The following is a 24,708-nucleotide window of genomic DNA, read 5'->3' as shown; positions in this document are numbered from 1 at the left end:
GGAGAAAAAAGCAAGATGCAAAATTATATGTGTATATGTGTATATACACATATACATACATATGTATACATACCATAATCTATTTTTGTTCAGAGGAATATCATGTATGTAAATAGACTGCTTCAATATTAGCTAATATTTATTGAATTTGTATTGTGTGCTAGCACTTTGTCCAATACTCATCATACCTAAATGACCTCATTTAGTTCTCAAAATAACACTAGGAGGTACGCAATTATTTAACCTGCTTTACAGCAGAAGAAACAGCAAATTAGAGAGGTTAGGAAGCCTTCTCCAGGCTGCATGGGAGGTTACAGGCAAAAGTTGGACCCTAGTCCAGAAGCCTGCACTTCCATCCACCACGCTCTGTGTACTGCTTCTTAACATTTACTTCCTAGAAGAATATAAGGCATCCTAGTATTTAGTTGGGGTCTTAAATGAAACTCATACTTGAGATGGGTTTTTAATGAGGTGCCTCTCAGATCCCTCCCTCACACCCTGAATTGGCATCCAGGCTGCCAAAGCCCCCTGCACACATATCTGTGTACAGATCATCTCCCCACCCTGTTGCCTTCCACCCTATGGTGCTGTTACTTATGGAATTCAGAAGGCAGCTACTGCTTTGTTTTCTGTCTTCCTGATAACTCTAGGAACCTTGAAGAGTACCTGCTACTTACACATCATCTTGTTCTTAAATCAAATTTGGAGCATAATTGTTATCATACAATTTTAACTGCTAGGGTCACCTAGTTCTACAGTTCAAATTAAACATTAGCTCATATTGCCTCTAGGTTTAAAACTAATGTACCCAGAAGAAATTTACTAAGGGCCAGCAATGTTGAAATAGCTTAAGTGCAAACAGAGGAGTCCTGTGTGCTGGCAATGACAAGGCAATGTTGTCTAAAGTCCCTATTTGATTCCTCGTTTGTCCATCCCTTCCCGGGGCCTTTTCCTCTCTGAACTTTCAACAGTCTTCTGCCTAAGCACTTCAGTTCACTCCTTGTTAAATGCTGTTGATTGGCTATGCATATGTAACATCCCTTACTTTATTCCAGAATAGGTTACCTTAATACTGTTTTAATTCCCTGAAGGGATGATGTTTGGTCATCAGTTAGCAAAACTCAAGCTTTGGAGCACCGGAATGTGTGCCAGAAAAAATTTTTCCAAATGCTTGTATAATAAACTCAGAGGGGGTTTGGTCACCAGAATTGTTAGGTGGGGCTATTGCCTCCTAACTTTTGCTTCCCACAGTCCAAGCTTTGATGCACAAGGTTATGGTTGATTACTTTTTATTGCATTCTAGTGGGAACTGGTTTCTCCACCCATCCTCATTTTCTGTGGTCTCAATTCTCCATTGTTCCTTGGGTCTGAGGATGCAGGTGGATCTGAGAGTGTGAGACGCTGTCATTTAGTACATGAACTAAAGATATAATCCTGTTTACTACTTTTTTTGGTCAAAGCAAAAATAATGCAAGAGTTATGTGAACACGATGTTTATTACATGTATATGGAACTGAATATGTAGATGTTTATAATCTGGAAGCTTTGGGAAACTGGACTTTGATAATTTCCCTGTAATGAATCCATTTCTCAAAAGCATTTTTTTCTAAAAAAAAAAAAAAAAAAAACCACACACATTGTTCTCTGTAACCTCCCCAGACAGATACTTTTTAAAGATCTTGCTTGTTAAAATGCCTGCCAGCCTTTTAGAGAAGTTGACAGTTTAGGTGGTTTCTGTTAGCAGAAACACGTGGACTCAAAGCTTTTCCTCTAAAATGAATCTGTTGTGTAACATCACAGCTGGCTCAGAATACAGGTGCGTGCTCCTGCTCTCCCTGAGAAGATAGAATGGGAAGAGACCAATCCAGATGAGATGCAGGGGAGGAGGGGACACCCAACAGCAAAGGCACCATTGCAATCTTAGCCTAAACCATATCTCTGAGAAAGAGTTTCTTGTTGCCTGCTTGTATCTCTGGGTGACCACAGACCCCTGCTCTCCAAGGTGGGTTGTGAACTTGGGAGCACTACTGAGATTGGCTGAGAGCTGAAGGAGAGTCCCAAAGGAGCTTCAATTCTGCAGAACTATACAGCCTTCTTTACCTTACCTTGACCAGGTGCTTAGAGTTTGGAAAGTCAGGGGTAATAATTGAAATTCCTCCAGGTAAGAAGACCCCCCTCTTAGGAAATGGACTCCTCCAATTTTCTCACATGATTATTCAGGCACTTTCGCTTTTCCATATATAGGAGTCACTCAGGAGCAAGCTGTGGCAAGCTGGAGGGAGGGACACATCCCGTGTTCCATCCACTCCCTCCCTTCTCAGCAGTCCTCGCCTGTTCTCACGTGCTTACAGGCAGTTAGGCAGAAGTGATCCCCGTGGCTCTGCCAAAGACAAGACTGTTGGGTTGAAAGAAGAAGAAGAAGAAGAAGAAAAAAAAAACTCAGGCAAAGTTACAGCCTTAAAATTGTTCACTGGAAGAAGCGTGAGTGGAGAAGTGTGAGAAGATGAATGGACCAGTGGATGGCTTGTGTGACCACTCTCTAAGTGAAGAAGGAGCCTTCATGTTCACATCGGAGTCTGTGGGAGAGGGACACCCGGGTAAGTAGGCTGTCCTGTACTGACTGGAAAACCATCATTCCAAGCCTATACTGAGGGAGTCACTTACAAATGGTTTTAATTGACACATAATAATTGTGGATATTTATGGGGTACTGTATGTTGTTTTGATCCATGAATATAACATGTAATGATCAAATTAGGATAATGGGCATACCCATTGCCGCAGACGTTGACTACTTCTTTGTGGTGAAAACATTCAAAATTCCCTCTTCTAGCCCTTCAGTCACCCTACTGTGCAATGGAATGCCGGAGCTCATTCCTCCTATCTGACTATAACTTCGTACCTGTAGGAGTCACTTTTACTAGAGCTCTTCAGAGCAATGTGTGTGAGTTACCAGAAGGGATCTCTAGAGAAACAGCATGGAGTAGTTTCATAAAACAGTCCCTCCTGATGAAGCCATGCTGTGGCCCACCACCAGCACGCCAGCACAGTGGGGCCAAGACAGGGAGTAGCAGCCAGCTGGCTAAGAGTATGACACATGCGAAATATATGATCAGGTCTTAACTTTTTATATGTATTTTTTTTTTTAGCAAAGCTTTAATCTATTATCCATGGCCAATTTAAGTCAACAGAGAATGTTCCTGAAACAAGACCATGAGTGACTAAATTTTGCATGTAAAGCATGTGCAATTTAGGCATGAAAGCCTGCACCCTGGTCGCTGCTGGGGTAGACCTCTAGGTGCTGGGGACTCAGAGACATTCTCTAAGAGCAGGGTAGAAGACCTTCTAAACAGGAAGAAAATTTAGGCATTGGTTTTGGTCCCTGAAAAGCAGGTGGACTGTGATGTGGGGAAGTGAGAGAAGCTTCCTTGATGACGGTGAGAACTAGGACCAGGACATTCAGAGCCTCAAGTGTAGGACAGTGGTTGTCAAACTTCAGGGTGCTTCAGAATCCCCCAGAGGGCTTGTCAAGACAACAGAGGGCTGGGCCCCACCCTCCAGAGTTTCTGATTCAGTAGGTCTTGGGAGAGGCTAGAGAATTTGCATTTTTGACAAGTTCCCAGGAGATGCTGATGCTCTGGGGTGAGAACCACACTGAGAACCACTGCTCTTGGAGACCCCTGGGGGATAGCTGTACAGACTTCTGTATTTAAGTACCTCTTCAAAATTCATTCAAGTGTTTGCTAACTTTTTACCAAGTCTGCCTTTTTCCATCTTCCTTGCTCTTGTTCTTCCTCAAAGATATTTATCTTTCCTACCTTTTAACTTGGCTTTGGACACCTCAGTGCACTACTCCTTCCATATACTTTAGCCAGTGGTTTTTGACTGGTGGCAGTTTTGCCCCACACCTCCCAAGAGCATTTTGTACTGTCTGGAGACATTTGTGGTTATCACAACTATAGGAGGTGGGGTAGGGTGCTACTGGCATCTGTTGAGTAGAGGTCAGGCACACGCTGAGCATCCTACAGCGCACAAGACAGCCTCTCAACAAAGAATTAATTATCTGGCCCAAAATGTTAATAGTGCAGCTGTTGAAAAACCTTGAATTGAATTTAGTTTTTTATGTGACTTAGCTCAGTTCAATGTAAATAGCCTCTTTCATTGTGCATAACTGTATAAAGTATCTAGGTTTACTGTATTTTCAATCTCAGGTACATTGCTGATTTCTGACACATTCTGGTCAGCTCCATGGCTATGAGCCTCATGTATAGCTTAGGAGAAAGATTCACTCCACCCGGAGGAGGTGGGTTTTTTGGCATGCAGTGGCCAGTGGTCCCAAGAATGGCCCATTGTGCGCAGCAGCAATGTGCTCAGAGGACTGAGAATGAACATGCCAGCCAATCAGTTGATTGTTTTGTATACTTAATGACAGCCAATCAATTTGTCTGATCGTCCCTTGTACTTGCCATTATAATTGTACAGGTAAGTCAGTTTCCATGAAGGCTAGGTGACTTTCTGCTTGTCATTCCATTGCTGAATTCCTCTCTGTTAGAAAGATAAAGGTTTTCTTCTCCGGTTTTCCAAAAAAAAAAAAAAAAAAAACAACTATTGGCTATCTTAAGCCTACTAAGTGATATGATAACAATTTTGAAAGCCAAAACAAAAACAAAAGCAATGCAGAAATAACCTCCTTGGGCATTGTCTTGTGTGTGGTGCTATCTGGAAGCCCCTGCTGGACTCCAGCTTTGTTCCTCCTCATGTTGGATTTCCCTAGGCAGAGTGGGAGCCTGTGAGCTGTGTCTTTGCACAGGCAGAGACATCCACAATCAATGATCAGTCAGCAAGCTTCTAGGAACCCTGATGGGTAAGCCTAAGGTGGCCAGCATGTATTTATTTTATCAGCGGGAGGCCTTCAGTGGTAGAGGTGTGTAGAGACTATGGGCTCAGACAAACCTAAAGGTACTATCAGGGTCTGCCACTGGCAGGAGGCTAGATTAAAAAAAAAAGAAACAAACAAACAAAACACAACCTCAAACATATGTTTAGCAGTAGTTTCTAAAGGAAAGATTAAGGAGTTAATGAATATCTTTAATTACAGAATTTAACATCTGCTTTTGAGAGCCAAACTGCTTGATTCTGGATCTGGATTCTTAACAAAAACATATTACTCTATTAAGAGCAGGCTATGGGTATTTTTAACACTGAATGAGCTATAATATATGTAAATAGAGATCACTTTTATTTCTTAATTTGTAGGTATTGACAGTTTGCATAACCCCAAAGCAAGAGTGGATTTTCCTATAAGTACCATTTAGTGCTTTACATTCTAGACCCTGCAGAGTCTTTAAGGCAAACAGTGGAAGAATAAAATCAAATTCTAGCTCATGTTGAACCCTTGTCAGTCCTACCTTAATTGAAGAGGTCAAGCCCAGCTCTAAGGACACCTGGCTTTCGGGAGGCTGAGTGACCATGTGGGAGGATCTGAGAGCTGCTTATGGAAGTATTCTGCAAAACAACGATGTATAGGGGTTATCTTGTAGAATTCTTATGGATGGAGTCATGTACTTGGGTGTGGTGTTTTATATACGGTGCATTACATCTTGTGGAACCTGCCATGCAATGCAGCTGTTTGAGCCGTCTGATTTTACCTCTTGGCAAAGAGGTAAAATTCACTTCTTAACTATTTTTAAGTTAATTTCCAGGACTTTTCTAGATGTTAGAATTAAAGGGAACATGATGAGGAATGAGAGATTTTTTATTTAGAAGAATGCATGTGTGTTTGTGTGTGAGTTGCGTTAGACTCCTAGAAGAGCTGATTTTGACCGGGCGCAGTGGCTAACACCTGTAATCCCAGCACTTTCAGAGGCTGAGGCTGGCGGATCACTTGAGGCCAGGAGTTCAAGACCAACCTGGCCAACATGGTGAAACGCCATCTCTACTGAAAATACAAAACAAATTAGCCAGGCGTGGTAGCACAAGCCTGTAATCCTAGCTACTTGGGAGGCTGAGGTGGGAGGATTGCTTGAACCCGGGAGGTGGAGATTGCAGTGAACTGAGATCGCACCACTGCACTTCAGCCTGGGTGATAGACCGAGACTCCATCTCAAAAAAAAAAAAAAAAAAAAAAAAGGTATTTCTTTTTTAGGGCATTCTATGACTTTATATAATACATGTCATCCAAAATTAGGCAGGAATGGAAATAAATAAAAATTTCAAAGTATTTCTAATTTCTTATACTTAAAAAAAGTATTTTCCCTCTGGTAGATAAGTTGATATGTAAACTGAAAAGTTGATATCTAATTATTTTAACATTTCAATTTCTTATCCCGAATATTTTTATGATTCTGACCCACATTTGCTCTTGTCCAGATAAGATCTGTGACCAGATCAGTGACGCAGTGCTGGATGCCCATCTCAAGCAAGACCCCAATGCCAAGGTGGCCTGTGGTAAGAAACACCCGATCCCTTCCTGCTAGAGACCGAAGTGGGCTAGACTGAGAAATTAATCATGGGTATAAGACAAACGAGCCACACTCCTCAGTTCCAAAATCCATGTCCTCTGCTCTGCAGTAGATTTCTCAATTATGAGACCTCCCCTGTGTAGTAACACGGAGGAAAAACATTTCTAACCATGAAACAAATAGATAATTATTTTTAGCAAGAATCTGACTTTAAATGTCATAGCAACCATAAATAGCAGAGGGTTGGACCAGCACATGGCCTTTCTGATGCTTGATCTCATTGGGAACAAGGAGCTCTTTCAAAGTTCTTAGGTGAATCTTCCAGACGGAATGAAAGAGCTTGAAACACAGGTAGCTGCCTAGATGGTTATAAGCTGCACCCTCGTTGTAGGAGCCTTTGTTGGCTGCACAGATACCTGGCTTCTTCTCTTGTTTTCTTTCCTAGTTTGTGGTATGATTTAGGTTTTAAAATAGTATCCCCCATTTAATAGCAACAGGAAGGCAGCATCTTCACCAATTGTTTTTCAATAAATCAATGGCTTTCCTAAGAGACATTAATGTTAAACTAAAGTACTGAAGCCCTGGTTCCCGTCGGCATAATTTATTGTGTCTGAAGACTCATGTAGGCTGAAGATCTTCACCTTTATTTGTGGGATAGGTTGTTTGGCAGGAAATCCTTTGCCTGGCTTGAAGCCTGTGGCACAGTGGCAGAGTCATGGACTCTGGAGCCTGGAGGGCCCCCAGGGTGATCAGGTCCAGCCTGTTCATTTTAGAGATAGGATCATGGTGCCCTCTGCATCAGGGCCTGGCCAAGGCCACGGGGTAGGGTGCCCCAGTGTGAAGACCAGAGCCCTGCTCTCCTTACTGTCATTGTCATGTCCTGTCCACTGCACAGACCCATCCTTCCCTCTCTGGTTGCATCCTCGCCCCTGTATTGAATACTACAGGGACTCATGCCCCTCTGAAGGTAGATTCTACCCTTATATCTTTGTAAATATCTGGAGAGAAGGTTGGCCTGCTTTGATTTTTTTGGTCCGGATCCCACTCCCTAAAGCCTGCAGTGGAGGTTTAGCAATGTGGGGAATGGGGGTTCACATGTGTGGACTACCTTCTTTATGACAGCTACATACAACCATCATCTCCCTTTAATCCACACAGCAGTCTTATAAATAGCTTTATTAAATAGATGAGGGAACAGACTTAGAGGGGTTAAATAAGTTGTCCAGGATCACAACTTATGACTGACTCTTTCCAAGACAGCATCAGAAGATGCTCAGTGCTTGGTGCTGGGATTTTTTCTTTTTATTGGCGTTTCTATTTTCCTTCTGGAATCCATTCCTCATAAGGCCCCTTGTGTGTCTTTTTTGTCCGCACTGTGAGAGGTCTGGGAATGTGAGCTTCCCTTTGCTGGAACTTGGCTGCTAACTCTCCTCGCTTCCCGCTGCCTTTCAGAGACGGTGTGCAAGACCGGCATGGTGCTGCTGTGTGGCGAGATCACCTCAATGGCCATGGTGGACTACCAGCGGGTGGTGAGGGACACTATCAAGCACATCGGCTACGATGACTCAGCCAAGGGTGAGGGCAGGCCTCTGGGTCCGAAATCCCTGTTGCTCTCTGCTGATAGAGACCCCGATGCTGAGTCAAACCCGCTCCTTTTAGCCTGATGGGAGTATCAATACTACCAGGAGGAAAACACTCCTGCACTTGTCCGTCAGGTTCCAGGGGTCAAAGACTCTGGCATAAGGATGGCCAACAAGCGATTATGCCCAGCGGGTCCAGCACATGCCCATCTATTGTTGACTGGGCTTGTTTTAGGCCCTGCCTTCTTGGTGCTGCCAAAGGCTTTGGAAGAGAAAGACGCACTGAATAAAGGGGGCTGCCCTCCTTTGGGGACATGCTCCCTGCCAGGCACTGGTGATAGTCTCTTGTGTTGTCTTAATCATTTATGTACTTATGCAGATGAGGAAATGGAGGCCTAGAGGGGTAAACAGTCTGTGTGAGATCACAGGGTAAAGCAGCCACTAGGCTCGGGACTCCTGTGCTTCCACTAAACATACTTCCAATCATAGACATGGAGCAAGATGACTCAGTCCAGACCTGGTGCTGACAGCAGGTGAGGCTGGTCCAGGTTAGCACCAGTGCCACATAGTGTGGGGCCACCACCCAGGGAAGGGGCACAGGCCTTAGCAGAGCTCTGAAGCAGATTCCAACATCTGAGACTGAGCAGGCCAGGCAGCGGCACAGCCTGGAGGGCAGCAAAGGACCCAGAGAGCAGGCACCAGGTGCGGAGGGCCTGTGTGCTATCACATTCTGCAGGAGCTTCAGGGGCCCTTTGTCCATGCTGGCTTCCTGGGCAGGGCTCTGGCCCCAATTCTTAGAGTCTCCACATTGGTATCTGGCATTAGATGTTCAGGCAATTCCAATTTTGAAAGAAAAATTCACTTTGGGTCTCTGTTGGCTCTCTCCCTAATTCTTGGAAATCACTGTGAGAGATGTGATGACCTCACGCCATGGCAAAAAGACCCACTTCCAGGTCATCCTGCCTAGATATACACCTGTAATCAAGACGCACAGAGAGAAGCATGACTTTAAAGGTGTTCATTTCTGCCTGTGTCACATAATGGTTGCTTAGGGTGATGTGTGGCATCCTGTGGGTCAGGGTATGCAGAGATGCCAGACCCCCACTTTGTAAGTGAGAGAGCCCACTCATGGTATGATGGTGCAGACTCACAGAGGTTCAGTCCAGCCATGGCCTGGCACAGCCCAAAGCACTCATGAGCAATTAATGTTGGTTGAATGCATGACAGTGATTTTGAGACTCAGTGGGAAGAGAAACAGTAAGAACCAGTTAATTCTCCTGGTCGGGACATGAGGGCATTCACAGAGGAAACACATTTTCCCAGAGCTGCAGCTTCCTGAGGCATTACCACACAGAACCTGTTCTACCAAAAAAAGCCAATTTGTTTATGTACATTTAGACCTTATTCAAGTGCAAAACTTGTTCTGCATTAGGTAGGAGGGAAATTTTCCAGGAGGCAATGTTCCCTAGAAAGGGAGAACTGAGCGAGAGCCCATCTGTGGCTGAGTTGGGCTCAGCTGGCTGAGGTTCCCTGTGCCCAAGCTTGTCCATTTACTTGTGCTCAATGGACAGGAACAACCTTAGGTCATGTGCAGGAACAGCCTCAGCGGGGTCTCAGGCCAAAGGCTCCTCGTTGCTCCTGGCTTCGGTGTTGCTGGGCTCGTTGTCCTTTCCAAGCCCTGTACCTCTCCTCTTGGTCCCCTAAGTTCTGTTTTTCCAAATTCCTTGAGCCTTTGCTTGATTTTTGAGCCCTGAGAGATTCATTATTTAGACAGACAGTGATTAGGTAAACTGTGAAATGTTCAGGGCAGAACAGGACAGCCTTTGGCAGTTCTTTAAAGACTGTTCATTGATTTGTGCATTCAAAAACATTCATTAGGAAACAGGAGGGTGTAAAGGGCAAAGGTGACTTGATACTCCCAGGGTGTATGATGCAACATGAGGTGCCCAGGGCTAAGTTCCTGGCATCGTGTGTAATGAGCTGCAGGCAGGTCCAGGGACATGCACTGAGAGTGGACGTAGGGTTTGGGCATGTGGGGTGGGAGCTGGAGGTAGAACATTCTAGGCAGGGACCTAGTGGAGATGGAAAAGTATATCATGCTGATGGCTAAACTTGAGTTCATGTTGGCTCAAGGAGTCCCGGGAGCAAGGGCTATGTCAGACTGAAAAGCTTCAGTTTTATTCCTCAGCAGTAGATCCCCACCTGAAGTTGTATAGAAACAACAGCTTGGATCTGTGTGTTTTTTCTGTAAGACCTTTCAAGCTGTGTGGGTAGGAGAATAGATGGGAAAGAAGATCGCTGTGGGGGTTCGGAGAGTGAGTGTGTCACTATGCTTGACCTTGTGGTGGGGCGTCCATGTATTCAGCCCCTTATTCTCACAGTCCCTGTGGCTGAGCCCAGCACAGCTGTGAGGAGGTGTGCACTGTCTCGGTGCATAGCAGTTTCCTCATGGCGCTCCCAGGGCTGAGCTACTGCTAGTCCAGACTTCCCCAAACCAGTGCCCAGCGTGCTAGGGGTAGCAGGCCTGCACCCTGTGCCTCAGCTTTGCAGATGGGAAAGGGCAGGTGGCTTTTCCATTTGCCCCAGACTCTGTGTACCTCTCAGGGTCAGAGGACCCTGGCTCGAGGAGTCTGTCTGGATAATTCATGTACACTGTATTTGTTCAGTATGTTTAATAGTTGTGTCAGGCACACAGCTGGGCTTCTGAGTGACAGTGTTGAAAGGGCTCTTGATTTTCTCCTAGTGCAGTGATGCTCAAACTAGGTTCTAGGAGGCACCTATGGGAGAGCCTAAGGGGCAGGGTATGAGTCAGCCACTGTCCTCAGCCAGAGAAGCCTTGGCATCACCTCGTTTTAATCTGCAGGTCTCTGTAGGATGTGTGTGTGTGTGTGTTAACCAAGGTCTAATTGAGCACAGTAAAATGCACTGCGGAGAATTTTGGTTGGCCAAAGAGTTCTACATGATAGGGTAGGTGCAGGGCCTCTCCCACCCTGGGCCTCAGCTGTGGGCCTAGACAGACCCTGGCTAGTTAGGGACCCCCCACCCTGACACCAAATGGCATGTCAGGAACTGAGCCATCCATCGGGAAGCTCGTGGCCCCTCCTTCTCACCTGTTCCCCACTTAGGCTTACTTTGCTTCCGCCTAGGCTTTGACTTCAAGACTTGCAACGTGCTGGTGGCTTTGGAGCAGCAATCCCCGGATATCGCCCAGTGCGTCCATCTGGACAGAAACGAGGAGGATGTGGGGGCAGGAGATCAGGTAGCTGGGCACTGCATGTGGGAGCTGTGTGTTGAGCCGGCTGGGAAAGTTCATGAGCAGTGGGTTAATCACAGTGAGGGGTGGACTCTCATCCTAGCACGAGAGCCAGGAGCAAGTTGGGTACCCCAGCTTCACGGCCGTGCTGTGGATGGCTATGGTTGCTAACACTGGGTTTGGGCTTGTCTCCCCCTCCTAGAGTGCTGGGGGTCAGGGACGATGTCCTTCCCCTGCACGTGCCCGTGGAAAGCTCCATGGAGGAGGCACCCAATCAACGTGGACACACCAGGGAAATTTCAGGCTTGGAGAGAGCCGCGGTCCTCTTGGTCTAGGGTGGGTGCTGCTCAGCCTGCTCTCTCGCCACAGGGTTTGATGTTCGGCTATGCCACCGACGAGACAGAGGAGTGCATGCCCCTCACCATCATCCTTGCTCACAAGCTCAACGCCCGGATGGCGGACCTCAGGCGCTCCGGCCTCCTCCCCTGGCTGCGGCCTGACTCTAAGACTCAGGTGAGCAGCTGAATTACCCCGGGAGAGCCCTAGACAGAAGCTTTAATACCCCCAAATCCTCTTGATTCTTGATTCTGTCATTTTTAAGATCAAAATATTCAATCTGGGCATTGAAAGAATGGTCAGTTTTGAAAAGAACTATTTATGTGAAAAATCTTCAGCTAGAAATGCTTCCCACCACATTTTATTATAAAAAATTTCAAAAATACAGAAAAATGAAAAGAATAGTTCTGTGTTTTTTTTGTTTGCTCATTAGCAAACATTGACTACTGAGTCCCCAAATCCTGCCACAAACACACTTAACTGGCTTCCATATTTTCAGGCCTCTTTGTCCTGAACAGGCTGTCTGTGCTGTCTGTCTATGCTGTGTCTGTGCTCTCTGTGCTGTGTCTGTGCTCTCTGTGCTGTGTCTGTGCTGTGTCTGTGCTGTCTCTCTCTGCTGTGTCTGTGCTGTGTCTGTGCTGTCTCTCTCTGCTGTGTCTGTGCTGTGTTTGTGCTGTGTCTGTGTTGTCTGTCTGTGCTGTGTCTGTGCTGTCTGTCTGTGCTGTGTCTGTGCTGTCTGTCTGTGCTGTGTCTGTGCTGTCTGTGCTGTGTCTGTGTTCTGTCTGTGTTGGGTCTGTGCTGTCTCTCTCTGCTGTGTCTGTGCTGTGTCTGTGTTGTCTGTCTGTGCTGTGTCTGTGCTGTCTCTCTCTGCTGTGTCTGTGCTGTGTTTGTGCTGTCTGTCTGTGCTGTCTGTGCTGTCTGTCTGTGCTATCTGTCTCATCATGGCCCTCTTTCTCATCTTTGTTTCTCATGAAAAAGCTTTACCTCTGTTGTTTCCAGCTGCAACCCCATGGGCCCTGACCTGTCTTCTCCCTGCAGTGTTGAAATCAACCCGAGGCCTATATTTGAAGGCTGAGGTGATGCAAGTGTTAGCGGAGATGCAGGCCTCCTGGCACCTCACTCCTGTATCCCTTCCCTGCTTAACCCCAATGAGCCCTCTCTTGATTCCTAAGTTCCCAGCACTTCGTACTGCACAACCTCTCTCCCTGTGTCCATGCTCGTGGACCCCATTGTCACCTTCACATACTCCCACCTGTGGGTTTCTCTGGTCACCCTCCAAGCAGATGGGCCCTGAGAGCCTGCCGTGTGCAGCACCCTGCCACCTCCCTCCTGCCCTTCCCCAGTCCTGTTCAGCGCCATCTCTCTCCACCTACCCATGTCCCCAGTTTACCCCATCAAGCACCCCTCTTGCTCTAGCCCAGCCTTCCCCAGGGCTGCCATCATTCCCGCCAGGCCAGGATCAGTGCCCTATCCTTCCAAAGATTCTCCCTGCTTGGAAATTCCAGTTAATCCCCTTTAGGCTTCATTTTTAATTCCCTAACATCTATTCAGTGTTTTCTACAACTTTTGGCTTCCTACAAGGGGAAGGGGGAAATCCACTTATTATTCTGGCATTCAGAACCTTTTATGGTCTTCCAACTTTACCTGCCTCTGCCTGCCCCACCCCATCTTTGCTTAATCGACATCATTTCACTCATGGTCCCCTTGTTTCTTAGGGCTTTGCTTTACCTGAGCTCCCTCTCTGGTCTTCACCTCTCCTTGAGTGGCCAGCAAAGTTCTACCTCTTCTGGGATGCCATCCCTGGCCACTAGCAGACAGCGCCTTCTCTTGTCCTGCACTTGGAATCTGGCACCCATGGTGCTATAGCTCAGCGTGCTGTGTGTGGCCTCCATGTACAACTCCAGCTGTACAGAGATGGAGTTCCTTCTTGCACAAGTGTCAGGCCACGCACAGGGCAGAGGTTGCATACTGGCTGTACTGGGGCAGGGAAGCATGTTTATGCCCAAAGGGAACCCTTCCTTGGGACTGCCTGTGTTATGCACGTGACCCCCCAAGGTGGGGATGGGAACCATCAGCATTCCTTGGATGTTCTTGGAGGTTGTGGGTTAGGAGAGCTAAAACATGTAGATTGTGATGGCACCCAAAGAAAGGGGCCCATGATGTCGGCCTGCCTGTCCTGTCTTGGACTGGAATGGTGCTGTGATATAGAAGCAGGGTGAAGATTCACAGAAGGGAAAATCTTAGAACAGGCAGGGGAGGCAGCCAGAGGCGCTGACTGTTTTTTCTCTTCCTTGTGCAAGAGAGAGGAACAGAGGGACCACCTACTGGACCTGCTGAAACAGGTTCATTGTGCTTAGATATGAAATAGAAGGTTTCTAGGTTTAGGGGTCAGCAAGGAAGGGAGGGTGGGATGGGCTGTTTTCGGGGTTCCCTTCCTTTGAAGGATTGTCTCGAAAATGCCAATACGGATACCAGAGTCAGCCTCACTCCCCTGCCACAGGCAGGACCGCAGGCCAGCTCCAGTCACAGGGGGTGCGGGCTTGCTGTGGGGCTCCAGGAGGCCCCTCACCAGCTGGCCTCCGAACAGCCTGGCTTGCTCTACACACTCCCTCCATGAGAGAGGCCCTGGGCCAGGCACGGCTTGTCTAGGTCCCCTGCTCCGCACCCTGTTTTTGAAGTAGTGTCTTCATCCAGCCGGACTGCTGGCTGTGAGCAGGATGGGTCTTTCCACCTGAACAAATCCCTGCTGCTGATAGTGAGGCCTGGGTAGCAGTGTTGATGGCTATTTTTGTACCTGGCCAGAGCTGTGTTTTCCATGGTGTGTTTCTCCCCACATCTTGCTGACATGATGAGATAAGCGCCGTGTTCAAGGCCCTTTGCTCTGCCACCCTATTCTGCAGTTCTACAAGGCCACTGCGTGGAGTCTGCCAGGTAGGGGTGGAGTCACCCAGGGGAGCAGTGGAGACGGCCTAAGCACCCTCCCCAGCTGTGCACCTTCTCCTGAGGCTCCGTGCAGACTAGACCCAGTCCTAGAGTCTGCCACAGACAGTGCCTCTCTTCCTGGGAGTCCCTTACCCCAGATTCCAGCCCCTTTCCCAGGGCCTGTGTGTGCACAGCCTGGCATTTGAGGGCTTCTCTCAGCTCACGATGTCTGTGTGCATCAGGCCATCTCATGCAGATCTCACGTGGCCAGGCCTCTTTCTCCTGCTTCTTCTGGACCTTCCTTGTTTCTCCTTAGACCAGGCAGAACACAGAGTAGGAGTTTGATACAGATCCAGGGTTTGATGGATACCTGAGTAGCCTTGGGGAGGTAGAGAGTTTGCTGCAGGCACAGTCCCAGGGAGCCACTGTTTGCTGCCCCGTGGTTCTGTCCAGGCCTTGGGATGGGAGCAGTCCCATACTCACTGGCCAGTGTCCCTCCTAGGGCATCTGGCAGAGCTGCACCCCTGCGGGCATCACATATCCCTAAAATCCTCTGAGCCCTGCTCTTGTGGGTCCATGCTGCTTTCGGCAGTATTGGGCCTGTGGCCAGCACAGGGTCTTGAGTGGCATCCAACCTTCTTCTCGGAAGAGCCCTGTCTACCAGCCCATGCAGCTCCAGGTCAGGTCCCAGCTCTTCCGGCTGTGTGATCTTGACGAAGACATTTACATTTTGGATCCTTGGCTTTCTTATCTGCATCATTGGCAGGAGGAGAGATACCTCCTGGGCTGTAGAGGGTCAAGAAAGGGCTTTGGCCAGGGGGACATTTGCTGGCACCTGGGAGCCTCTGAGACAGAAGAGGAGACATGTAGTGGGTCATAAGTTGAGAGGAAACTCAAGTCTCCAAGCAGTGCTAATTGTGGCCCCCTGTGGGAATAGCTGGGCCTTACACCCAGTCCTCCCGCAGCACCAGGCAATGTTTTGAACGTAAGAATGTGTCAGATTAACTCCTCCAACACCCTTTGAAGACAGGAGGCCCCACTTGGCTCCCGGGAGCCCTGCCCACCTCCTGGGTGTCTGTGTCTGGCCACGATGTGCCGTTCACTCAGCCTCAGCCTCACAGTGTCTCCCCCACCCTTCTGATGGACAGGTGACAGTTCAGTACATGCAGGACAATGGCGCAGTCATCCCCGTGCGCATCCACACCATCGTCATCTCTGTGCAGCACAACGAAGACATCACGCTGGAGGAGATGCGCAGGGCCCTGAAGGAGCAAGTCATCAGGGCCGTGGTGCCGGCCAAGTACCTGGATGAAGACACCGTCTACCACCTGCAGCCCAGTGGGCGGTTTGTCATCGGAGGTCCCCAGGTGCATTCTTGTCTCTGAACAAAGCTCTGGTTTGTCTTTGTTACTGGGGTTGCTTATGTCTCAGAGCGGGAAAACCACAAGAGATAACTTGGAGGGGGTCAGCTGGCTCTGGCCATGGACTAAATGTAAAGCCGGTGAATTTTGGCCTCTGTACATTTAGTGCACTCTCTGGGGAGGTCTGCTATGTGTGTGACAGTGTGCAAGAAATTGGGAACGTGTCCCTAGGAGTCCTCCACTTAGCGCCACTGGGCCCTCCCACTCCTGCCATCTCAAGTGACCGTCGACCTTACCCATGGCCGCTGCGCCTCACCCTGCTCTGGTGCACATTCCCCACTGCAGCATTTGCACATGGACAACTGTTCCCAGGTGGCTGTTTCCAGATCTTCACTACAGGCTGTGCCTGGCTGTTGTGGGCACCAGGGTGGGGCAGGGTGTTTTAGACAGGGCACCACTGCCCCCTCTCCTGTACTGCAAGTGTGAGGAGGTGGAGGTTGAGGGCACTGCTGCGAGGCTGCTGCCCACTGCCTGGGCCCTCAGCTGTGCGTGCTTTGCCAGAGCTGAGCTCCATCCCGGGTTCCAGTAGCAAGTGGAGTGTAGAAACACAGGGTAGAAGGAGGTAACACTTATTGTTTTTTCTTTCAGGACTTCTCAAAGCCTAGACATACTGGTATGAACTGTGGATCTCTAAAAGAGGGGGTAGAGTAGGCAGACTTCCCCAAATCATTTAACATAGAACTCCCACCCTGTTAAAGACATCACTATTGACTGGTGTTGCCCAGAGGACACTTGGGAAGTGGGCAACGTGGCATTTGCTAGGTGGCACCAGCCAGGGTTGTATTTATGACAGTGCAATTCCTGCCTGCAGTTGGATCTCTCCATTGGGATGGACTCAGTAACAAAGGCTTTAGGGAGTGGTTGTGACTGCAGAGAATCCCTGGCCCACCTTCTGCACTTTCTAATGAAGCTTTGGCAGGTTAACTGATTTCAGTATGTGGTCAGTGACTGAACTGGGAGTGGAGTCCAGAGTTTTGGGCCAAGGGGTCTTAGGAAAATGTCTGTGGGCAGCCCGAGGACATCCTTCCTGAGTTGTAGTTCAGCTGCCATCATGGTGTTTCAGTCCCCTCCAGCACCTAGGGCCTGGCTCTGCTTCTTATCTTGATTTCTCTCCCTCTGCAGGGGGATGCGGGTGTCACTGGCCGTAAGATTATTGTGGACACCTATGGCGGCTGGGGGGCTCATGGTGGTGGGGCCTTCTCTGGGAAGGACTACACCAAGGTGGACCGCTCAGCCGCATACGCTGCCCGCTGGGTGGCCAAGTCTCTGGTGAAAGCAGGGCTCTGCCGGAGAGTGCTTGTCCAGGTAAGCCCCCTCCACCCACCACCGTCCTGTTGCAGTGGAGGACCCCTGCCCAGTTCTGCCCTGAGTGAGGGGATGTTGGCCTGGTGGGAAAGCTGCACACTTTGCCAAAGGTTGTGATTGTGTGATTGTGTTGGGCACTGTGGCCAGGGCTCTGAAAACCTAGGGGAGGGAAAACCAGAAACTTCAGGGAGAGGGGCGTGTAGAAGAACTGCCCTCAGTGAAGATAGCAGGAAAATTGCAGGGAAGCATGTGGGGCAAGAGACGTAGTCCCCGCTGATGCCTTCAGAGGAAGGGCAAAGCTTCTGAAAGGGGCAGGGCCCACACAGAGGCTTCAGTCCCTGACGCTGCACCTTGCTGGAAGGTTTCCTATGCCATTGGTGTGGCCGACCCGCTGTCCATTTCCATCTTCACCTACGGAACCTCTCAGAAGACAGAGCGAGAGCTGCTGGATGTGGTGCATAAGAACTTCGACCTCCGGCCGGGCGTCATTGTCAGGTAAAGTGCTGTGCACTGCTATTACACAGGACCTTGCTCCTTCCTTGCCCAGATGCTCATCTCACCTGAAAGGGAGGCAGAAAGGAGGATGTTTCTGCCTCTCAGAGGTGGGAGGGTCTGTGAGCTCTTGGTACAGCACAGTGCATCCCCAGTGCAGAAAGCCTGGTTGTCAGGTTAAAGGAGGCTGCCCCAGGTTCCCGCTGGCCCAGTCAACACCAATTCCATTGGGGCCATTTCTGAGCAGCTGGGAGGCAGGCGGGGATCTTAGGAAAATAATTATTAATATAAGGCCAAATAGCTCAAATGGCTGGGAATTGAGTCAGCAAGTCTATTCCCTATTTCTAGAGCTTAGTGGTGTCAACATTGGCCTGGGCCAGGTAAGTGGAGTGGGAGGAGAAAGGCACCCGAAGGCTAGAGTTAGGTCCTGGTCGCTGAACCTCTAAGCATCTGTGGGGCTATAAAACGAGACCATGGTATGGCACAGATAGGATGTGTGTGCGTAACTGCTGGAGGGGAGGCTTAGTGCCATGCAAGGAGGGCTGTGTTACAGTTCGTTGCTCCCTCCTGTCCTTGAAATGGAGAAAGAAACCCTGCTCCTGTTCCATCTTCCAATGCCCTTCCTTTCTGCTGGACATGCAGGGATTTGGACTTGAAGAAGCCCATCTACCAGAAGACAGCATGCTACGGCCATTTTGGAAGAAGCGAGTTCCCATGGGAGGTTCCCAGGAAGCTTGTGTTTTAGAGCCAGGGGGAGCTGGGCCTGGTCTCACCCTGGAGGCGCCTGGTGGCCCCAGACGCCTGGCTGCTGATTGCCTTCCCCACCCACCAACCCTCGGGGCAAAGCCAGGTCCCTCTCATTTAGCCTGTCCTGTCATCATCATGGCCGGCTGGAGGCAGGGGCTTCCTGGTGCTGGAGGTTGATCTTGATGTGAGGATGGGCATGGTGTTCTCCTGCTGCTCCCTCAGACTGGGGCATGTTAATTTAGTGGAAAAGGCACCCCTGTCAAGAGTGAATTCCCTCACTCGCCTCCCCCAACAGCTGGACCCTGACCAGCTCCCCCTCCCTCCCCTTGTCTATGCCAGGTGAAGTCAGCACATCTCACAGGCCTCAGGGCTCCTTGTGGGCCTGGGCTCCTGGGCCCCCCTTTCACAGGCAGCCAGTGCCCTGAGCCAGGGTCTCCAGAAAGCCCCACCCAGGCCAGGCATGTGGCAGGGGTTAGAGCAAGACTGCTGTCTCCTAAGCACCTGTAATGTGCGAAGGACCCAGCTAATGACTGATCTCATTTTTCTTCACTGCAACATGATGAGGTAGTACCTTTTATATCCCATTTACAGATGGGGGAAAGCAAAGCACAGAGAGTCTGGATAACTTCCACATGATCCCACAGCCACGTGTTTAGGCCTAGATGTATAACTAGGAGCTTTGACTCAGGAGCCTGTGACATACTCCCCTCTCCCACCATTGTTTCATGCCAGTAACAGGCTCAAACAATGACAAAGCAGATTCAGAAATGAGGCCATGGACTCTGTCCTGAAGGCCTGAGGTTACTGGAAATTAGGGGATTAACCCACTAGCTCTTGTTGAGCCCTGGGCAATTGTCTGAAAAGTGAAGATGGAACCACAGGGCTATTTTGTTTGCCTCATGTGTCCCAGAAGATGACTGAAGGTGAGCTGGCTACCTGACCCATCAGGGTAGGCTGGAGTTTTGGACTGACCAGCAGCTTTAGAATCCCAGCCCCTTGACCACTCAGAGACATGCAGAGATTGGGTTTTTGGACTTCTGGGGTACGTGGTCTAAGTCCAGTCCAGTCCTATCTGGGCTTCCTGGAGCAGAAGCAGTAACTTGTCCTAGCACAAATGGCCAGCCCCTTAGACAGAGGCCCTCAAGTCTTTCTCTTTCCCTGGTCCCTTGTATCCCCTGCAGGCTGAGTGCATTTGGAGGGAGTGAGTGGGCCCTTCGGATGCCCCATCCAGGGAGGCTGGTCCTAAGACGTCATGTTAAATAGGTGGGGCTTGCCTTCTGGTGTTGGACAAGCTCCTGAGATGTCATGAGGAGATTCTGCCTTTGCCAGGTGACTCTCTGGGGAGCAGGTCTGCTCCCAAGGGGCCTGAGCAGTCCTTGGCCCGCTAGAGTCTTGGAACTTGCCTGCCTTTCCATCCATGGCCAGCAGCACCTGCCCTACCTGCCCCACTTGTCCTTAGCCTGGATCTCTGACAGCAGCATCTCTACCTTCTCCCCAGCTCCCAGGACCACAGGCTCAGGCAGGGGCCTCCATGGGCCCCAGGGGAACATTGGAGACTCGGCCTCTCTCTAGGGTACATGGTGCTGGTTCAGGCTGGGAGAGGCAGCCCAGGAAGTCTCATCTGGGGAGCAGGCAGCCTGCTTCTGGGCCTTGGCCTGGAGCACAAAGACCCTGGCTTTCATTTTCTCTCAGATGAAAGGAAATTAAGGCAACAAAAGAAGCCCGGCTCCTTGTCACCTAGGAAGCCTCAAATTCCTTCCTGTGGAGGGAGGGAGAGGTTTGCCGGTGGCCGAGTTCCTCTAACTTGGATCATACTCGACATGAAAATTCAGAATTTTATACTTTCCCTACCCTCTAGAGAAATAAGATATTTTTTGTCAATTTGTTTGTATGAAACTAAAGCCTTTATTTGTTAACATTTCCTGCTAAAACAGTGAATAAAAACTCAAGGAGCAACTACCCTATGCTTAGCTGTTCTCTGCAAAACCCCAGAGACATGACACCTGCTCTGTATAGCATTCCCTGGTTGCCCACCCCCACCACTGGGGGAAGTTAGTATCCTCCCCTCGGGGCCACCCCATCCTGTCCACGTGGAGCAGATTTCTCATGGACTAGGTTTTTCTTGTTACTAGCAGCTATATTAAGCCACACCACTGCCATGTTCATTCCTCACCACATCTCACCAAGGTGGATATTCTTAGGAAGCCCATTTTTACATGCGGGGCCCAGAGGCCCCAAAAAGGGTTAGGACCAAGGGCAGTGGCCACCTCTGGCTCCTGCCTGAGTTCTGTGTGCTCTCCTTACGCATTGCTGCCCGTAGGCTGCCTATGCCTTATCCTGTGCCCTTTCTGCATGGTGTCTGCATGAGGCTGGCGTGAGGGCATGCTCAGGCCATGTCTGGAGTGTGGATAAGCGACTGAACTTAAAGTGAGGGAGTGGAGGGGCTTGGTCTGCGGAGAGAGGAGCCAAACTTTTAAGTGGATGCACATTTCCCTTCACTCATGTTCAGTTGTGAAGAGAATAAGCAAATGGTTCATTTTCATTGAAGATCATCCCTGCCATGGCCCCCGGTGATGTGGTTCTTGGGGTTTGATCAGAGCAGGAGGAAGATGGGTCTTGCATGGTTTCCAGCAAGCAGGCTGTGTGGACAGGACTCGGCTCTGGGGAATGTCCTGGTGCAGCCTGAGGCAAAGCCTGTGTGGCCCCCTGTCTCACGGGTGGACAAAGCTGATCTGGGGTGCCAGGAAGACCCATAATGTGGCAGGGAGGGGAGGGGAGGATGAGGCCAAAGGGCCTCATAGTCCTGTTTGAGATAGAACCTATACCCTGAGAAGACACTAGGTGGGCAATACAATGAAACATGACACATTACAGAGAAAAGCACGTTTCTCAAGAATGCATACAAATAGACACACTTAAGAAACACACTGGAATACTTGCCTGGGGTAGGGGGAGGACTCTAGGTATAACATGCAAAATAATTAGTGAAAGCAAGATAGAGAACCAACTTCTGAGCCACAAAGCCAAGTGTCACAGTGTTAGGGAAATGTGGATGGAGCACAGGAGGTTGGCAGGGAGTGGCCAGTGGAGTTTGAGGAAACTCAGGAGTGCAGGGTCCCTGGAAGTCAGGTGAAGACTGTTTCTAGAGCAGGGGAGCCACCAACTATGCAAAATGGTTTTGATGGGTTACATGATGGGAGGCCCAGGACTGTCCAGTGAATTCAGCCACATGGAGGTTGATGATGTAGGAAATGGCAGAGTCACATTTAAAAGTAAATATGACCCCAACCCTCACCTCAATCATCCTCCCCTGGGCCGTCTCATGACATTCAGAGTGTGTGCTGGGCTGCACTGCCCTGCATGTCTGCGCATTGCCTGCCCCCTACCCTCATCCTGGACTCTGCTCTCCGCTCCCCACATTCCGGAATCCCTGGCTCTTTGGCTTCCCCTGGCAGGCCAAGCTCATTCCTGCTCAGGGTCTTTGCACCTGTCGTTCTGTCATGGGTGTGGGGTGCGCTGCAGGTTTCAGATGAAATTTCTGTATTTCCAAAAAGCCCCTTCCTTGATAGCCTCTCTTTCTACTCCATTCCATTTCTAGTTTCTTGTTCAGTGTTTAACATGATGTTCCTTGGAGGCTTTCACTTGAATCCTTCCAAACCCATTCACTCTCCCTTCCTTCTTCACATGGGGGTCCTCCGAATCCCTGCAGTCTCAGCTGACAAGCCACCCTCCATGATGCTCCCAATCTCCCAGAAAGATGCTCCCAAGCACCTTCCATAAATCACACCCAGTGCTGTCTCCATCTGGTGCCAGGCTCTCAAAGGTTGTAGTTCTTTAAATAACGAAATATTTTCATTAATTATTAATAATGATGGCAATAATTAATAATGTGGCAATAATTCTATTGCTTACACTCTGAAGATGATGTATCAACCCAAATAAGAAAGCTTTTTTCCCCAGCTTCATTAAGGTATAATTGACAAATAAAAATTGCATGTATTCAAGGTATATAATGTGATTTGCTATATGTATATATTGTGTAATAATTTCCACAATCAAAATTATGAACACATCCATCATCACACACAGCTACTCTCAAAGGTTGGAATTCTTTATGGATGTCAATGCTTGTTTATTTATACCTGTTGCCCCCATAGGACTTGGGGCTTCCAGGGTCATCTGGCCTTGTCTGCCGTCTCATACTTGCCTTCAATGCAGGGCTTGGCACAGAGTAGGTGCTTGGTGTAGCATGGGTCATATCAGAGAATGAATCTGAGGTGTGTCCGTCTGTTCTGTCTCCTGAGCTTCCGTTAGCAAAGATATTTTGCAAGATATAAGGATCCTGCTTGCCCTTTGGTAGGTCTTGCCAGGCTCAGCTGCTCAGAGATGTAAATGTCAATCATTCCAAGGAGGTGTTTTTTTAAAGCACCTGTTAAGAGCATAGCACTGTGACTATAAGGATTTATACTGTTACGGGTCACAGAGGACTAGAGAGACCAGTATGGGTGAATACAGGAGGGTATTTATTTTAAGGTGTGCACTAGCTCAGTGGATTCATATCCAAAAAGCTGAGCCTTGAACAAAGACTGAGCAGGATTTTTATAGGCAATCTACAGAAGCAAAACAAAGGCAGTTAATCATATAATGACAGGTCACGTAATCTATAGCATAACTGATGACTTGGCATTACTTGTGGCCTTGCATAGCTGGTGGCCTTCTAGCTGCATTGAAAGAAAAAATAAGAACTGGCTAAATACAGATATTTGTCCTTTTTCTTTTCTTTTCCTTCACCCTTGCTCCGGAGGTGGGGTGTCTGGAGGCTATTCCTTTGGTTTCAACTTCTCGAACAGCGTTATCTTATAACTGTCCTTGAAGTGAGCTTGCTAGGCAGAGGAAAACTTGTCTTTTCTTTTTAACCCTTGCCTTGCCACATTCTGGGCCTTGGCTTTTACTTTTCTTGGAGTGAATGAATGCAGTACTTATTATTATTTTAAAATTTCTGCCTCCATACAATTGATCACTCTGCATTTTAGTTGCTTCAACCCTGGAAGTAACCATGGCATGCCAATGAGGAAGACACCTCATGTCAGAGGTCCCAGAGAAACGTAACATCCAATGAGGGGCAGACACATAGGAGGTATGAATGGGGCTCAGGAGGTGGGAGCTTGGTCTGAAAAGTATAGGAGGTACTTTGGAGTTGGCAGTGGATGGAGGAATGGGGGAGGAGAGGACAGTCTGGGGAAAAGAATTAGCTCAGCAGGGGTTGGCTGGGATGAAAGGCATGGGGTGGGAACTTTAGAATAACTTTATGCCTGTGGCAAATTCCCTAGAGTAAGTATGACTCAGGCACAGTGTAAGAGGCAATGTGACAGACACCTGGTCCCTGGCCTATGAGGTCTTCTTCCTTCCTACCGTAATGCCTCCATGAGGAACGTTTGGACAAAGAAGGAACAAGGACTGTGTTCTGAGTTTGCTTCATGTCGGCTCAGATGCAGAACAATGTGGGTAGATGAATAATTCAATGGGAAGAAGCAATCAACCCAAGGAAACAGGAGAGTTTCCAACCTCAACAGCGGAGTCCCTATAATATGGGAGGTTTGTCAGACCCTTTCATGTGACTCTCATGGGACAGGATGAAAATCAGAAGCCAAATAATTTGCTGTCTTAGTCTTTTCAGGCTCCGATAACAAAATAACAAACGGGGTGGCCTATAAATAACAGAAATGTGTTTCTCACAGTTCTCGTATCTGGAAGTTTGAGAGCTGGGTGCCAGCATGGTTGGTTCTGGAGAGGTCCCACTTAGGGGTACAAATGGCCAACTTCTCGTTGCATCCTCACATGGCAGAAAGAGAGTGAGAGAGTTGGGGTGTGTGTGATAAAAGGGCGCCAATCCCATTTTTGAGGGCCCTGCCTCTGAAAGGCCCCACCTCCTCATATCACATTGGAGGTTAGGATTTCAACATCTGAATTTGGGGGGACACAAACATTGACTCCATAACACTTGCCAAATCTGATTTCTTAAAAATGAAATTCTTGTGCATTAGGAAAAAGCCACAAGTAAGGGTAAAAGATAAGTGACAGAGTAGAAAATATTTGCAATCTGAATGGAATGAACCGCAGCTCAATAAGAAAGCAATACAAGCCCCAGTAGGAAATGGAAAAAACTAGATGGATAGGAATAAGTAAATATA

The 24,708-nt window shown here is 48.6% G+C and overlaps 1 protein-coding gene across 1 annotated transcript; it reads left to right on the top strand.

Annotated features, from left to right (window-relative positions):
- The first annotated feature begins 2,264 nt into the window (after nt 1-2,264).
- On the top strand, nt 2,265-20,476 carry MAT1A (methionine adenosyltransferase 1A). Its single transcript, XM_030798005.1, has 9 exons — nt 2,265-2,597; nt 6,370-6,447; nt 7,914-8,036; nt 11,188-11,300; nt 11,664-11,807; nt 15,701-15,919; nt 17,096-17,278; nt 17,640-17,773; nt 18,413-20,476. Exons 1-9 carry the CDS (start codon nt 2,504-2,506, stop codon nt 18,513-18,515), a joined length of 1,191 nt encoding a protein of 396 aa, XP_030653865.1. The 5' UTR covers nt 2,265-2,503; the 3' UTR covers nt 18,516-20,476.
- The last annotated feature ends 4,232 nt before the right edge of the window (nt 20,477-24,708 follow it).

This window comes from Nomascus leucogenys, chromosome 18 (assembly GCF_006542625.1).
Source record: "Nomascus leucogenys isolate Asia chromosome 18, Asia_NLE_v1, whole genome shotgun sequence".
In the NCBI taxonomy this organism is placed as follows: Eukaryota; Metazoa; Chordata; class Mammalia; order Primates; family Hylobatidae; genus Nomascus; species Nomascus leucogenys.
The sequence above is the reverse complement of the archived record's forward strand: the minus strand, read 5'-3'. Positions and strand labels throughout refer to the sequence as shown.